The sequence below is a fragment of the Pseudopipra pipra genome, chromosome 3 (genome assembly GCF_036250125.1).
Source record: "Pseudopipra pipra isolate bDixPip1 chromosome 3, bDixPip1.hap1, whole genome shotgun sequence".
NCBI classification, from domain to species: Eukaryota; Metazoa; Chordata; class Aves; order Passeriformes; family Pipridae; genus Pseudopipra; species Pseudopipra pipra.
In genome coordinates this window covers 11,617,187-11,634,263 of record NC_087551.1, presented here as the reverse complement: position 1 = coordinate 11,634,263, position 17,077 = coordinate 11,617,187, and the positions used below count along the sequence as shown (strand labels likewise).

The following is a 17,077-nucleotide window of genomic DNA, read 5'->3' as shown; positions in this document are numbered from 1 at the left end:
GCGCGCGTGCGCACAGGCGCGCGGGCCCCGCCCCGCTCGCGCAGCTTCTCGGCGGCGCCAGGCTGATCCAGGGCCGCTGCCGGGCGGACACGCCTGTGCCTGAGCCCCGCCCTCAGCCGTGTTTCCAGGAGCTGCGTTCCTCCCAACAGGCGCTCCCAGCAGCCGCTCGCCAGCCGTCTGCATTCCCCCCGCCGCCCAGCCACGCGCACCCCCGGGGTGGAAAGCCCTGACACCCCGTCACCCCCATCGCTCTCTGCCCCCTCCGCACACCTGGAGACCCAAACAGCATCCCCCGCCCACCCCCCAGCTCCCACGGGTGCTGGGACAGCCCTGGAGGTGAGGCCAGCTCGGTCATGCCACGCTGCTGTCTCACCTTTGTCACCTCGAGATGAGGGGTGCGCCAACTCCCGGGAAACACATCACATGCACCCACAGGACATGACTCTCCAGGGACCCGCTGCCCCAAGGAAACACCGCAGGCTGTGGGGTTTGCATGTTTTAATGATGGTTTAGGAGAGATGTGGATAGAGTCACCGGAGATCCACGAACTCAGGCACTTGCCAGCCTCACACGCACATGCTGACGTGAGAGCAGCTGGGGACACGATCCAGAGCCTGGCAGGCGGCCAGCTTGGCAGCGCCCCATGTACCCCACCATCCTCTCAACACCAAGGTTTCCCCAGGGCTGCCACAGCAGACACTGTCAATGGAATATGTTTATGAACCTACACATGGCACAGCATTGCTCTCCTGAAGGAGAGCTGCATGTGGAGAACAACAAATGCTGGGAGCAGGTACATGCAAGCAGTCCTGAAGGGCACTGGCCACAGCCACTTAGACGAAAGCAGCTTTTGAGCCTTTCTTAGACTTGTCCAGCATTCTCTGTGGACTGTGGCCAGCCATCAGATTTCAGCAGAAACACAATACCTGTTGCATGGTAACAATGACTAACTTATATGCAACAAACCACATCGGAGTTATCTGAAACCCAGAGTCCAGCGGGACCAGACCCTGCTGGAAGATGCAGCCAGAACACCTGGGCCAGAAATCCTTCATGGATGACATGAAGGGATACATCTAGGACTAGAGACATTCTGCAATATGGTAGATGTCTTCTAGAAACCCAGCACCATCCTGGGTGAAAGCTCAGGAAAGAGAGTAAGACCTTTTCTATTGACCTTTTAGCTGAAATAAGCTAGAAAACATTTATTGTTGTATATTCCTAAAAAAGAAACAAACAAAAGTCTCACAGGGGCTTGTGAGTATCACTTGCAAGGTGCACCCATGGCTGCAATGCTCAGGCCTCAGCCACACACACATCCTCTACTCCACCTCGTAGCTTGTATTTTGGGCAAAACCTTAGGCACTGTGCTCTCTGTCCTTTATAATTTACGTTCTGTGCTTTACTTTGGGGAGCACTGAGAGAAGGTGGAAAATACACACATTTTCCTCCAGAGGCTGTTGCTTATTCCTGAAAAATTCAGCAAATGGAGGATTCAAGTTTCCTGAAACACTACCTCCCCCATGCCCAGCCTAAAAGGCAGGGTACGAATAACTGCACTGCCTGTAGTCATGACTCTACTGCCAAGCCGAAGCTCCACTTTCAGATGAACAGCAAAAATGGCCAGCTGTTGATCTGCCACAACCAATCTGGGATGAAAAAGGGGGAAGGAAAGGCCTTGGAATTAGGCAGAAGATCTCCAGTCATTTCTCCTGCTGGTGGTACCAGCTGCTCCAGTGGGGGCCACTGCTTTTGCCTGTATCCAGGCAGCTTTCTCTCTCTTATCCTGCTACATAGCCAGGAACCTCATGTTACTGTGCAGTAAGGGAGTGATTCATCATCATAATTTAACCTTCCCTTCCCTTTTTAAGGGAAAAGAAGGATGGGTCTAGCACCCCAGAAAACAAGCATTTCTAGTTCATTGTGATGGGGAAAATTTTCTGATCTAACTTCACACCCTGCTCATCTGCCCTAGAGCTTGTGAGAGCCCAGCTGTCACCTCAGGCACATCCTGGATGAGAGCAATTGCTGTGAGATCTCTTTGCTGGGCAAGATGGTATTATTCTTAAGTTCACATAAGCTAACATGAAAATGTCAATGGAGACATGGTGAACTTTGCAAGTTGATTAACAACCCTTAACAGCCTACATTTTACCTTGGCACTTTATCGCTACATTTTACCTGGACTGCAGTGAAATTTTTACACCCATGTGCTAAAAACCCAACTACTCCTTCCCCCACACCCCTCTCCCCACTTTATCACCCAGCACTTCCCATCTCATGGAGCAGTGCATTCATGGTCCATCTTCTGAACACCCATGAGGCCCAAATCCAGAGACCAGACCTGGCATTCAGCATCTCGCTAGAAGTGAAGCCACCTGCCAGTACGTGCAGTGCAGGGCAACCAAGCTGCAGCCCCTTTTTCACACAGGTCCTGCTCCCTGTCACTTCTCTGCATGCACCACTGCACTCTGCATCCAGCACGCACTCCGTAGATGCAGATCCATGCTGGCTTCAGGGCGCTGACAACTTCAGAGGTGTTTGTGTGGTTCTTCGGGATGTGCCCTCTCTGCGATGCTTCCACAGGGTTTTGCTAAGCACTCTGTTCCCTCCTGGATTTGAGTGGCCCTGCATCAAACAGTGCCACTTGTAGATTCAGAGTGTGTTGCAATGAATGTCCGTCCTGTGATAAAATGCACGATAAAATGCATCACTCCAAGGAGGCACGGATGCTTCAGTCCTGCCTACAGAAAGGTGCCAGGATTGTCTGCTGGCATGAGATGAGTACACCAAAGCACTAGGATCTTCTGAGGAAGGCAGAAATCCCATTGCTTGATTCACTTCCCATTATATATAGGCAGTTTGTAACCTCCACAATCTCTTCTTGCTTGTTTGTTTTGGGCAACACGAACCAGTTAATTTCAGTGCCAACCATCTCTCCCCACCAGAGGCAGCAAAACACAGCTCCCAACACCCCCACCAAAGCTTGCTGCTGCTACAAGTGCCACCGTGCTCTGCAAAGAGCTCTGTCTTAGGAGGGACCTGCTGGGCTCACACTGAAAATTCAGATACACTTCACAGGGTGGGCACTATGCCAGGGATTTAGGTTATATTCAAAGCAGATGTTAGCTCTGAAATTCAGAGATCTCAAGGAATTTAAACTCTCCTTTGCCCCAGAACACCTGCTTTCCCAGTTGTGTGGCAAACAGGAATCTTTCTCCTGGTCTACAAAAGCTCACCCACTTTCCCCCTAGCTGAGATCAAGTTGTGGACTGTGTTCATGGCAGAAGATTGCAATATTTGTCAAATGGAGGAGAATAAAACTGCTGGATCAAACAGGATAAAAATCATTTGGGTTGAAAGGTTTCAGGTTCAAGCCTCAAATAAATCATGAAGGTGAAAGCTGAGAGAAGAACCTAAATTCACAGGTTTCTGCTATTTGAAACACTCAGCACAAAAGTGATGTTAGAAATCCTACAGCCTGCAAGTGAGCTCTCAGGGGCTCGCTCTACCTCTTTTAAACAGAATTAAACTGCATCAGACTGGGATAGACACTGATTCAAATCTCAGTAGGAAAAGGGATAGCTATAAATAAACAAAATCGCCTTCCTTCCTTGGGTTAATTCACCGCCTGCAGTTCAGCACCCTTTTGCCAGCCATTGCCTAGGTGTTCAGCCAACCAGCTTGGAAAATGACCAAAGGAAACTGAATTCTTGGTGTTCCTGGTTTTAGGCACCCTGCAATGCAAGAGAGCTTGCTCCTTTCTATGTAACAGAGCAGGAACAAAGGAAAGGAGTCACCTATTTGGAGCGGAGCTAAGGCACTAATGATGCAATAGGTGAGGAAAGAACAAACACAGCAGGACAACTTCATCATTCTCTTCGCTCAATTCCCTTAAAAAACCCAATGTTTTCTCTATAGAAAAGGAGGAGCTAATAGAGCATATACAGTATCCCTGTTGGGGTTTCATTTCAAGGTTATTTTGTTGTTCTCCCAGAGAGATTTGTTTCAGATATCAAAGTTACAGAAGCTGTTTCTAAAGTGGATTTTGGTGAATGCAGGCAGAGTTATCTGAGCAGCTCTGGCTAATCACAGCTTTGAGTGGATGCCTGTTTTGTTGTTTTTCCCTGTGGTTTCCAAGAAAATAAGAAGCCTGTCTCTATCACTTTTTGGCATGGTACTGAGATAGGCCACCGAACTGTGCTGACCCCAGGGATGCAGTCTTTCCCTGTTCACAGCAGTGGCAGTCCTGACGTCATCACAGCTTGATGAAGATCGATGATGACTGGCTCATCTTCTGCCCAGTGTCATTGAGGGGGAAAACACTAGAAATGGCTACATCCACAATTCCTTGGCAGAGCTCTGCATACAGCTTCCTAAGAGATGAGAGAGACAGAATCAGATACTCAGGCAGGACAAACCAGCAGACTCCCAGCCAATTTTTATGTAGACATGCATTTTCCTAGCAGGATCTACATGAACCTACTCCCATTACAAGGAGCTGCAGGGTGGCAAACAGGAGGAGGGCAGCATCTCTTCCATCTCCTGCCTGCTTATACCAGCAACCATCTTCTTTTTCAATGGTGATCCTATTCCCAATATTGCTCCCTGCCAGATGGGACCACAAAACCCATTATCTATGTTTACTGTCAGGACAATCTTCTGAGCAGTCTCCACATCCATGATGATTGGGAGCAGACATCTCAGTACCCTCTCAGCCTTCCAACTCAGGGAGCCCTGATTTACTACACCAGACCCCATTCACACGGGGATGTGCCCCAGAGAGACTGCTCTGACGCATTCACGGTTTCATGAAATGCTGTGCCGGGGTGAGGTTATTCACATCAGCTTGTGACCAGGTGCAGAGGCTTCACAGGATCCCCAGAAGCATGGGATGTGTTTCACCATGGCACAGATCATACAGAGCAGGATTAGGGAGAAGAGAGACAAGGTGTTTGAGATGAGTTAACAATAGATTAATTTTCTGCTGAAGGAAATACATGTGTAACCTCTCTGAGCATGCTGGCATATGGAACATATTTAGTACCAAAGCTGTCTTTCCTAGGATTAAAAATGTCCTTCACTCCATGCCTTTGGGGCTATGTGACAGCAAGATATTTTTTCAGCTCCTGGGAATGTTATTGCTTTCAGTAGCCAATTTTTTTCTCTTTAAATGGGAATTGTGTGATATGGGTGCTATAAACTAGAATAACCTTGAAGAGAAGCCTAATTTGGCTATTAGCCAAAACCTACCTCAGCTGCTTTCAGTATCTTCCAGTGCCCATAGAGGCAAAAAACAAACAGGGCACTGCTGCAATCCAAATCCACCCAGCAATAACCAAATTCTACCCATACAGCAACACAAGGAGGTGCAAGGCAGTATTGCACCACGGCGCACATGGTGAACAGGGCATCCCGCACCAAGAAAGCTTCCCAAGCCCTATCCCTGAAAAGGCTGCTGAACAGGCTGCCTGGTAGGTTTGACCAGTATTTTTTGTCTACTGTGAGTGGTGATCTAATCTAATTTAATCTAATCTACGTCTAATCTGATCAAATTCTAGTGTACTGATGTACAGCCTGTTCTGTTTTGCTGGGGTTTTATATGATACAGATGCTCATTTAGCAAAGATGTCTAGTCTCAATCACATAATAGAGCACCTCCCGCTGTGCCTATGCAAAGATGTTCATGGCCAGGGCTGTTTGGCTGTCCCAGCCTCCCTGTGGCTAGTGGAAGCTTTGACCCAATGTCTGCAGCATCCACTGTGTGCTCTGGGGTCCTGCTGCCTGCAAATTTAGTCACTCACTTCCAGCTGCTGCCCTTAATGCTACTCATTTATTATATGTCCAGTGGCACCACAAGAGAGACTGAGAAACTATCTGACCCCCAAAGCATTAAATCTGCAACATAACTTCAGCCCAATAGTAATAAAAATGACCCAAGTTATACTCAAACCCATTTGTTCAAAAACTGAGCTTAGTGCCCCATCTCACATGGGAAAGAAGCCAGGGGATACTAAACACAGAGACAGGAGCAATGAACCCAAGTCAACTGGCACTTAGATCAGTGTTCAGTGTGGGTTAGCCTGAAAAATTCCCATTTAATTCACTTTCTTCCACCTTTTTCACTTGGAGTTGGGACATAGCCATGTTTTGGGTGCCTCATGTGAATGGTGGCATCACAAGAGTATTATGGGAAGTGATTACTCACTGAGCACACGCTGGGGCCCCATTGACTTCTATTAGCCAGACTTTCAGCTCCTCATCCACCATGAAGTCAAAGCCAAAGAGCTGGAAGCTCTGGTAGTGAAGATGCTTCGTGCTGATTGCAGGCTCTATACACATAAGGCAGCTTCTGTGAAGGGAAAAACAGAAATTCAACATTAAGAGCCCTCTGGACACCTGTTGCACTGCAGCTTCTGAGGCCATGTGTACAGTACAGTTAAGTAAGAGATTGCCCTGAAAGTGCCCCAAATTACAAGCTATATACAATACATGCCATGGTAACCAGGTCCCTGCAAGTGAGGTCCTGCAACCATGAAAATACACACGGGGATACCCCTGAATTAACTCCTAAAGAGCTGGAGAGCAGCACCCTCCCTCACTATCGGGCAAACTGAAAAACATGATGCACAATTAGAGCCTGGAGACACAAAGGGCTGCAGCAGGTCCCCAAGGAACTGCCACTGGACGCTCATTTGCCTCCAAGTCCCTCAAAGATTCTGTCATGTCTTTTTGGTGCAATCAACAGCAATGAGGTACTTGCAAAGTAAATTCCTTCATGAAGGATTGCTTTGTCAAGACCTGGATTCTGTAAAGCACCGTGATCTCTGATATCTCTCTGTAGGCACTTTCTGTGCCTAGGAGGGAGCTAGCTCTGTGGACTGAGTATGGTAAGCAAGGCCAATGCCATGTGCTGCTGCTTGCTGATGGTGGGGGAAGCATCAAAACCCTGCAGACTCGACTCCAGCTTCATTTCCCCTCTTGCGCCTTATACCTTTTCTAATCCCAACCTCTCCTAGCCCTGTCTTTTGACCTGCTGTCTTCCTTTATCACTCCATCCTTCTCCAGCCACAGCTGGCAAAATGCAGATACATTGACACATACCACTGAGGAAACAGCACCTATGGAGGTGCTTTTTCTTTGAGCAGTGACACTGGGCTATTTAAATTTAAGCAATTGAAACCCTTCCCTTCTTGGTCTGGCTGCTTCCCCAGCTGTCAGTACTCATTCCCTGTCACTGAAGGGTTATGTTTTCCTAAGGAGCATTGGCTACCTTATTATGTGTTTAATTTGCAGTAAGATGCCATTCTCAAGCGTTGTGTTCAGGGCATCCATCAGATACTGGTTGAACTCCTCAAAGAACATTTCATTCCCTTCCTCATACCGCCCATAGTTTTTGGAATATTCCTTCTGAATGCAGTGATTGGTCAAGTGGCAGGTTTTGTCCTGGAAATTAGCACTGTTATATGGTTCGGAAGAGGTCCGCAGGACACCCTCTCTGTAGAGGTAGATATTATATTGATGATCCACGAGAACCCAGCTCCTGCGGGACAAGAGAACAAACTCTAGTCTCAGTGGCTCAAAAAGTAACAGCATGAAAAAGAAAACCGGTATTACAAAAGCAGAGAAGGTTACCTGATGTCAAACTTGCGATGCCCTGGCTCTAAAAGTAGAGGATTCTCCAGGTATTTCTGAATCACGTGCACTTGTCCCTGCTCGTCGATGAAGTCCAGAAGCTCTGTAGCCTCTGAAGAAATCAGGATCCCTTCTCCTGACACAGAAAGACGAAGACAAAGTTAGGTAGAGGATCATTCTACCTTTGTTGGAGCTTATTTTTAGGCCCCAAGCGGATCATGGCTCATTTGCCCAAAAAGCCATGCAACATGCAAGAACCTATGGATGGCATGGTGGCATGAGGGATAAGTCAGCTCTGCTAAAGTTGTCTAATACTTCTCTGGCACTATGCCCATTCTTCAGACATTTAGTTAACTTTTTGGACTAAATCCGATCACTTAGTCTTAATTTTATGCTGAGTGTTTTGGAGGAAATACTGTGCAAAAAACCCCACATTTCAAGGGGGCAGTGAAGGTATAATACAGGTTTGGAGCACAGGCAGTTTGATAGGATAATCCCATGGAAAATGCTCCTAGATGTGACTTCTGAAGGTCACTGCCAACACAGCCCTGCAGGTACTCTCAATGCTCCATGCTCTGCATACCTGAGTCACAGCTTCTCAGCCCTACTGACCTCCCATTCACCCCAGCATCCTCCACTGAAAGAAAGTCCTGTCACCAAAGTATCTTTCTCACCCATGCTTTAGGCAGAAGGCAAGATTTTTTAGTCCCCTGATCACAGCAGAGCCAGGCAGAAACTTGTACTGGCACAACTTCAGGCTGTGCACTGGAGAAAGAAGGGAAAAAATATCCCTGTAAGCCAGTAAAGCCCCTGCAGTATGAAGATCATCAGGCACCCATTCTGCACTGGACAGATGGCGAATCAAGGGGGGGTTAGCTTAACTGTGCACCTAGTCAGCAATCCAGTGAGGCAGCAAAGCAGCTTATGTGGGGCAGCTGTTCCTTCTCTCAAAGAAGAGACCTAAACCTCTAGCCACAGCTGAAATATCTCAACTTTTAAGTCAGGGCATCCAAAACCTTTAATTTTCCTGTTAGTGATGAATGACCAAGCTTCCACTAGACCTGTCCCAAGCCAGGGGCCGTGCCTGAGCTCTATCTGCCTTGGTAATCAACGTCAACAAACTTTCTTCTTCATCAGAAGTAATTCCCAGACACTTAAAACTTCCCTCTAAAAGATTAACATGACAGTCTGCTTTCCACTTTAATTTGCAGCAGCACACTGATGAATACAAAAAGCTACTCTGCTTTAGTGCAGAAAAGATGGGATCACACTTGAACATCAAGTATGTGGAGAATGTAAACTTCCCCATCTTGGAGCAGACCACAGCAATGGCCTTTTCAATTACTCAGATTGACTTTTTTGCCAGATAGTTTACCACACAGAAGCATTTTCCATCACTGGCATAACGAAAGGAGTCATCTCTCCTTCATTCCTGATGAAAATAAGCATACTCTTCTGATATTTCTTGGTAACAGCCAAGAAAGCAGACCAGCAAAGGAAGCCACCTCTGGCTTTCACATTCTCTTTTTGCAAGGCTGCATGAAAAATGACTCTGCAAGTATGAGTAATACAAGTGGGCTTGTTCCCTTTGAAAAGGCCAGACTGGGCTCTGCTGCACACATGGCAAGGTAAGTTTTTAAATGAAGCCATTCTAATAACGTGCCCATGATAACACCATAAGTAACAGACAGCACATAGTTATCAAAGCATTGCATCTACAGCTGTGCCCAGCTACCTCATAGCTCATTATTTCTGTAGAGCGAGTGATGTAATGACCCTGGAACAAGGAAGGACACATTATCACTTGGGTATCTACTGCCCTGTTCAAATTAAAGGGACATACAGACACTGCATTGCTTGTCTTTGCTCTGGTACCTTCCCCTGAGGCTTGGGTGCAATTTCAATGTACTGAGCTCATGGCTGCTCAGTTTCTCAGTGTGACATCAGTAGGCCATTGGCACCAGGCATCTGAGCTTGGTTGAAAGACAAGCAAGATTTCCACCCAAGTGAAGCCAGGCTTAGCTGCAGCATGGGGAGCTGTGCTCCCGGCCCTTGATGGCTGCTGTCCTGCCTGCTGACCTCCTCCCCATACCCTGTTCTGCTCCCTCTTACCTCCTGCTCTCCCCATTTCCCTCACCTGGTCCCTACTGCCTTCTTCCTGCAGCACTTTCCCATACTTTGAGGCACACGTGTAGAAATATGGAGGCCCTTTCACTGCCATGCATCTTGTAGGTAGCATGTGCACATGACAATGCTTGTCAGGAGCCCCATGCCACCAAGCAGACAAAGGAGAGCCCTGTGCTGGCTTGACTGGCATAGGGTTGGTAGGAGAAGCCCATCATAGACAGACTAGATATCAGCTTGGCTCAGCCAAACCCCATGACTCTATGGATCATGTAAAGAGTAAGGAATAACAAGAAATAACTCATGGTGCTGGAGAATGAACCTTTGGCACCAGCTGAGGACTTGGCAATCCACACATTGCCTTCTTTGCCTTCCTGCCGTCTGTTGTAAGCTGCCAAGAAGACTTCCCGCTCATCTGTTCTTGTGTTGTTTATGAGATGGTGAATTCCATTCTGTGCTGGAGCCACGGGGGTCTTCAAGTTTGTTGGGTAAATCACATACGACTCAGGGAACCATGTGCAGGACTCTGATAGCTCAGGGCTTGTCTTGATTAGCCTGGGTGAAGAGAGACAGGCTGTTAATCTCCAGAGTGTTCCCACCTGCATGGGCTCATTTAATAAGAAAAAAATCATCATTAACTGGGTTTTTTTGCTTGATGAGGAATAGCAGCTTACAGATAGTCTGTGCTAAATTATCGTATTTTCCTTAGACCCTTGAAATTATGGTTTTCCTAAAGATACCATAGCAACCCCAACCCACAGCCAAGCACCACTCTTTGAACCAGAACCTGCAGGTTTTCATTAAACATTTTATTGATACCATGACACTAACAGCTGAGAAGTTTCCATGTAACTAGAGCCTGTGGTGCATTCCCTGCATCATCTCTGCACAAGGGAATTGAGGAGGTGTGTTTGCTAACACGGATCGGGGCAGGAAGGATGCAGTGATCACAACTGGCAAAAGGGAAGCCAGAACAGTAACGTTCTCTGTGCTGGTGCTTAGTCCTTGATCTCATTCATACTGAGATCTGACCAGGTGTCCCAGTTGTGGATGAAGACCACTGAAAGCAAGGACATGGCTACATGTTTCCCATCCCAAGGTATCTGGGATCCCCCTTGCACCACACAGTCTCCAATCTCTCTGGCACACCCCTTCTACCAGTAATGACTGGAGATGCCAGCAAACTCCTGTTAGCAGAGCCCAGGCCTGTTTTCTTTCCCTGTCAAGGGAGCTGCCTGTCTTTCTGAATGCTTGTGCTTTGCTTGAGGCCAAAAGCAGAGCTCATGACACGCTGACTCTCTTTGTGCATTTGTGTTTTTCTGTTGAAATGGCAGTCAGTCAGTGACACCCCAGGAGCCTGAGGAATGTCATTTGTCTTTGGGTTCATAAGTAGCTTGATCCATCATTGATTTGTGCATTTAGAAAGCTCAGCCAAGCTCCAGGTGATAAAAACAGCTGTGCAAGTGCTTTCAGCACTGCCTCTAGATAACAGGCCAAAGAGAAATCCACCTGAGGAGCGCTGTGGGTGCTTAAAAATACTCTGCCAGTTTCTGACACACACCATCACCACTGCCAAAGAAGCAATTGGAAACGGGTTCTTTGCAGGGGAAGGAGAGGCCTGCATCAGTGAGAGGCAGCACAAACTCTCATGTGGAATCAAACGCTGAAGGAGACCAAGAGCTCTGACATGAAGATGCCCTAATGGCTGCAGAGTTTGCACAGGGACGAGGGTTATCTACAATGAAAGCTCATCCATATTTCCCCAGGAGACCCTGGCATGGCAGGTCATGCAGAAATAACTCCTAGAGCTCTTCCTGGAAATGTCTCCAAGCACTCGTTTGACCAACAAATCTGATTAGCTAAAAGCATATTACTGTCTCATCTCTGTATGAAACAGAGAATAAAAGCAGTAGGTTTTAATTAAATGTCTACAAGGAAAAAGAGCAGATATGTTTGGGCTTCTTTTTCTTTTGATTTGGTTCTAATCTGATTCAATACACTCTATGGTTTCAAGCAGATATAACTCAGTGGAAATGGCATTTCCCCTGAAGTTACAAAGATGCCTTTGTGCACAAAGATAGCTCTAGAGACCAGCACAGGAGTCTGAAGACAGCATATGGTAGGACACTCCCAGGGCAGCTGTTCTGTGAAATACCCCCCAAACAGGTCCAACACTCGACAAGGGTTAGAAGAAAAACTGCCAAGCCCATGTAACGTGTCAGCGAATTTCTTACTTCACCAGAGATGCTTTGCGGCACAGCTTGTCTGCTCCCCTGTAGTAATTCACCAGCTGCACAAGTCCAGGTTCATGGCCTAAGAAAGGGAAACAAAGAGGTCAGACAAACTTCTCAAATAATAAAGGGAAAACAGCTGCTTGGTGCAAAGGACCTATGCAGTATGGACCAAAAAAAAAAAAAAAAAAAAGGAGGTTGTTTCCTTGCCCTGCATTACAGAAACAGGTTGTAAGCTGGTACTGGCTCCTGTGGTTTCCTTCTTTTAGTTGCAAAAAACCATGCATTTACCCATTTGTTTTTAATCTGACACATCCATTTTGCAAAGGAAAATAATTATTTCCTAATTCACATTGGGAACTGGCAGCACCATCCAAAAATGTTCTTCATTTGCTAGTTTTTAAAAACTAAGATTTCAGATACTGTTAAATGCAAGTGGAGGATGCAGGGAAGCGCACCATGATAGAAAAATCATATCTTAGCAAAAGGCCTCTTTTCTTTGTCACGTACAGAATTCCCTCTTGGACCTGGTATCACAAAACACTGGGAAACATTTAAAGATTTGGAATTTTCCTTTCCTCTAGCACTTTGCAGCAAGACCTGTTGGATAGCAGAGGTGGGAAGGAACCTCTGGGAGTCTCTGCTCCAACTTCTTTTTCAGTCAAAGTCTGAGTATCTCTAAGGATGAAGATCGTACTGCTTCTGTGAGTCCTTGTCCCAGTGCTTGGCTGACATCCTTTGTCCCCTTGGCTATCCCAATGGCCCCTGCTAGAGTCAGTCCAGGGTGTCTTAAGCCTTTCTTGCACTGGGAAGTGCCAAACTGGTCCCTGTATCCAGCTGTTGCCTCACCAGTACCACACAGATACCACACAGTGCCAAACAGATGGGTACTTCCTTACCAATACTGTACTCCACACCACAGCCTGCCTTCTTTCACCTTCTCACATCACACAAACATTTGTGCTCAGCTGAAAGCTCTCTGGGAAGGACATGATGGCAGCAAGTGTCTGAAGGGTAACACAAATCTGGGTAACACTACACAGCCTCTCCCACATAACCAGTGCAGATGAACATGGCTGATGTGCAAGAGGCGAGTGATGCCTGGGGCAATACCTGGGTCACCACTGACAGCAAATGACAAGAGCATCAATAGGGAAAAGCACAATGGAAAACGGCTCTGGTTTGAAATGACCTTGGACAAGGGGGATCCCCCAAGCATGAGAGTTACTTCCACCTGCACCCTCTTTCCAAAAAAAAAAATGCTTGTGGGAGTGGATTGTAACCTTGAAAAAGGATTCAGAGTTTTAGTTATTCTCCTTGGTGTTTGCCTGGGAAAAAAGGCCTGGAGTAAACAAGACCAGGCAGCTGCAAGATCACAGAGCGTGAATATCTATTTTCAACCCCAAAGTCACGTCCCTGACCTTGGTCACTTTTTTATTCACAAATCTTTAAAAACAAGACAGCTGAGAACCATCCTGCAGAAAAGATTCGTAACTTCAGGCACTTCAGTGTGCAGGCAGCATGGCCAGGTACTAATTTACTGAGTGAAAATAGTAAAAAACCTCAAATTTTCTTTTGTTTTCAGTTTATCCTGGGGGCACACATCCTCATTGGTTTCCTGAGCATCGCCAAGGAACAGTGGGCTGCAGTGTAGAGTCTGGTGGCCAGCAAAGAGAGATCACGAAGCAAGAAGGGAAACGTTCTCGGGCATGTTGCGAGGTCTGCACCATGCATTTAGTGGAATTACAAAGCTGCCAAGGCACTGACCAAATTGGTGATCCTCCTGTGGCCAGCAGGGCACAGTCCAGCATCCTCTGCTACATAAGGCCTCTGCAGCCTTTTCCTCCTTTCCCTCCCCTTAGCACAAACTGCTTTTTTTGCTAGATGCAGACACTTACAGATTACGAGCACAGTCCCCCAAGAATTAGGTTATCAGTGAGAGCAACAGAGGTCCCTTGCAGCTGGACAGCAGCAGTGGTGCATGCTGAGAGTCCCACTTCTACCCCTCTCCCAGTGACCCAGCTGAGCCCCTAAGTAATGCAAATCCCTACAGTTCCCTGAATTAACTCTGCTTCCACTGAGTAGAGCCCTTAGGAAAACCAAACCAGCTTTGATGCAACAGTTGCTCGGGAAGACAGCTTTAGGACAATGAACGAGAGAAGATACAGCTTTTTGGAAGATGTACCAAAATAACCATGTTATTTTTGCTCTGAATGTATTGATTTCAGGCAGCCAGTTCCTGCTATAGGAGGGTGGTTTAAAGAAGACAGTGCCAAAACATGGTGCCTCTCCACAGGTTATAGATGCGTCTTGGCTCTGAGAAATGGTTTGAGTTTTCAGGCATCCTATGGCAACACAAGTTGAAGGGCTTACTGAAGTCCTTCCATCATCCCAGGACACTTCTGGAGGATGGAAAGGGTTAGTAAGAGATGCCCACAAGCCCACCATGGCTTAATGTACTGTGCATGCCCACTCACATCAAAGAACTGTACTCATTCTGCAGTGAGGCCTGATGCTTGTGGGCTCTCCACGCTGGGCACATTAAAGCACAGGTCTGCTTGCTGTGCCTGCTGTCAGCACGTGTGAGCAGCCTCACTGCTTAAGCCTCTCTCAGTGTTTCCCTGCCTGCTGCAGACACCCCAATGCTGGAAGGTGATCAGATGGCATTGCCATGTGGTGGGGACTTTCCACTCACAAATGCATGAGCAGACAAGGGAAGAGGTGCTGGAGCTGGTAACTTGCAAATCTGGAAGAGCAGTCAGAGCTGGGTCTCTACTGCAAGGCAAGGGGCTGCAAAGCTGTCCTGCCCCAGAGCTGCTGGAGTGAGGGGGCTCCTCCTGTTTTGACGTTACTGCAGCCAGAAACAGTGCTGCAAAATCACACCAGGAAGAAAAAAAATAGGGCCAAGATGACAGTGCATCCCTGCTCCCCACCACACCCTGAAACACTGCCAGTGCCTGGCTTGGCTCTCCCTGCTTGTGGGCAGTCCATAGCACTTTCCCTCCCTGCTTCTGGGCTCCACACCATCCAGTGGGGCAGAGGGCCAGGGTGGCTCTGCTGACAGCCCTGTCTGCCATGGGACAAGCCTGCACAGGGCAGCTTCCAGGGCCCAGCATATTGGCAAGTGTGACAGTGGGGGTCAAGCAGCAGGGGAAAAGGTGGTGGGCCAGGGCGGTGTGGGGTTCTTTAACGCAAAGAGCCTCTGGAATGACCGACATCCTGCTCCAGGCAGAGATTAGTGCTCTCACCCCCACCAAGCCCTGTAGAGGCACATCCCCACCAAGCCCTGTAGAGGCACATCCCCACCAGCCATGACTCTGGGGTGAGTGTTAGTGTGCCTGGTTTAGACCTGTTTCCCTACTTGTCCCAAACACCAGAAACACCCCCATAACACGTAAGCTCAGCACCGCAATGTCCCTACCCAGCACCAGGCAGGGGAATGCCACTGGCACCACTACACCCCTACGAACCCAAGCTGCGTGCCTGAAGCCCCCTGCAATGGTGCAAACGGCGCTAAGGGCGTTGCTGCAGGACAAGGAGGGCAGTCCGGGAAGCAGGGCTCCACCCAGGGGGGGCCGGGATCCTAAGGTCTGCCAAATGCCAGATGAGGGGCCTCGGGTGATCCCTGAACACCCCCCACCCCCCCGCTTCACCACAGCACACCCTTCAAGCTTGGTAGGGGGTGTTCTGCGGGGTACCGGTGAAACCACTCTCCGGGAGCTTGGGAGGGGGATCCTTCGAGTCCTGGCTGGCGCCAGCAGGGCCTGCAGAGACATGCCGGGGGTCGGGAGGCGGCTGCACGGAGACCCTTCGGTGCCCGCCCTTTGTTTGGGCGACGGAGGCCAGGGCGGTGACCGAGCCCAGGTGACAGGGAGCCCCGCGCGCGGTCACGGCGACAGGACGGTGACAGGGGCCGGGGAGCACCGCCTCCCAAACCGCGGGGTCTCTGCCGGGAGTGCCCTGCCCGTGCCCGCAGCGGAGGCTGCGGCGAGGACCCCGCCCTGCGGCGGTGGTTCATCGGGGAGGGGAGGGGACAGCGGCAGCCCCGGGCTGCAGGGCGACAGGCGGAGGACGGGCCCTGCTGCCGGCGGGGGCGGCCGCGGTGGGGGGACCCTTACCCAGCCTGCCGAAGGGGAGCCGGTTCCTCTCGCCCAGCATCAGGTTGAAGCGGGGGTTGTCCCTGCGGAGGCGCCGCCACTGCCCGCTGGCCAGCAGCAGCCGGCTCACCTCGGCGTACACGCTGCTGCCCTCGTCCCGCACCACGAAGGTGTACATGGCGATGGGCGGGGGGTGGGGGGGAAGGGAAGGGGGGCACCCCGCCCTACCCCCGGCGGCTCACGGGGCCCCGCCGCAGCCCAGGCAGGGCCCTGCGCGGCCGGCGCCGCCCGGCCCGGCTCCGCATGGCCGGGACCGCCGCCCCCGCGCACCGCCCGAGGAGCCTTCCCGGGCGGGGACTGACCCGGAACCAGAACCACGCTCCGGCTCCGGCTCCTCCCCGCCCCGTGATGCCGCCGAGCCGGTGGGGCGGGGCCGTGCGCTTCGGGCACTTGGCCCGGCCCCGCCGCTTTCTGCTGTGCCTGCGGATGGGATCGCTCCTGTCACCCGCTGCCGTCCAGTGCTCAGGGCCTGTCGGGGGTGCTCACTCCCCGTGTGGGTCCCCGCCGCTGGGCTCGGATACCCAGCCGTGGTGTCGGTGCTGTGCACTCGTGTCCCGGGGCTGCAGCCCAGCTCCAGGTCGTGCTGCAGGCCATGGGCACTGGCAGGTGGTGGTTGCCCTGTGGCCCCATAGCCTTGTAGGGCTGGTGCGACCAACCGGAGACACTGCCAGGTCTGGGCTGGCCGTGACCGCACACACGGGCTGCCGTGACTACCCCACGGGTATGGACCTCCTCTGGGAGCCGGGGAACGGCCAGTGTGCAGAGGACAGGCAGGTCCCAGAGGTCCAGCGGGACCCAGACAGGAGGGAGGCAACAGGATGCCCATGAAATTCGGGATGAAGGGGAAAAACCAGCAATGACAGAGGCGGGAGTTGGAGGGGGCTCTGCGAGGTCTGGCAGGCACAGCCCTGAGCCCTACGAACAGCTGGG

General features: G+C 49.9%; 1 protein-coding gene across 1 annotated transcript; it reads right to left on the bottom strand.

Annotated features, from left to right (window-relative positions):
• Window positions 1-483: 483 nt before the first annotated feature.
• Window positions 484-16,476, bottom strand: TTL (tubulin tyrosine ligase). Its single transcript, XM_064647798.1, has 7 exons — window positions 16,109-16,476; window positions 11,994-12,072; window positions 10,082-10,314; window positions 7,636-7,771; window positions 7,274-7,543; window positions 6,209-6,352; window positions 484-4,376 (listed from the first exon to the last, which is right to left on the bottom strand). Exons 1-7 carry the CDS (start codon window positions 16,263-16,265, stop codon window positions 4,259-4,261), a joined length of 1,137 nt encoding a protein of 378 aa, XP_064503868.1. The 5' UTR covers window positions 16,266-16,476; the 3' UTR covers window positions 484-4,258.
• Window positions 16,477-17,077: the final 601 nt, after the last annotated feature.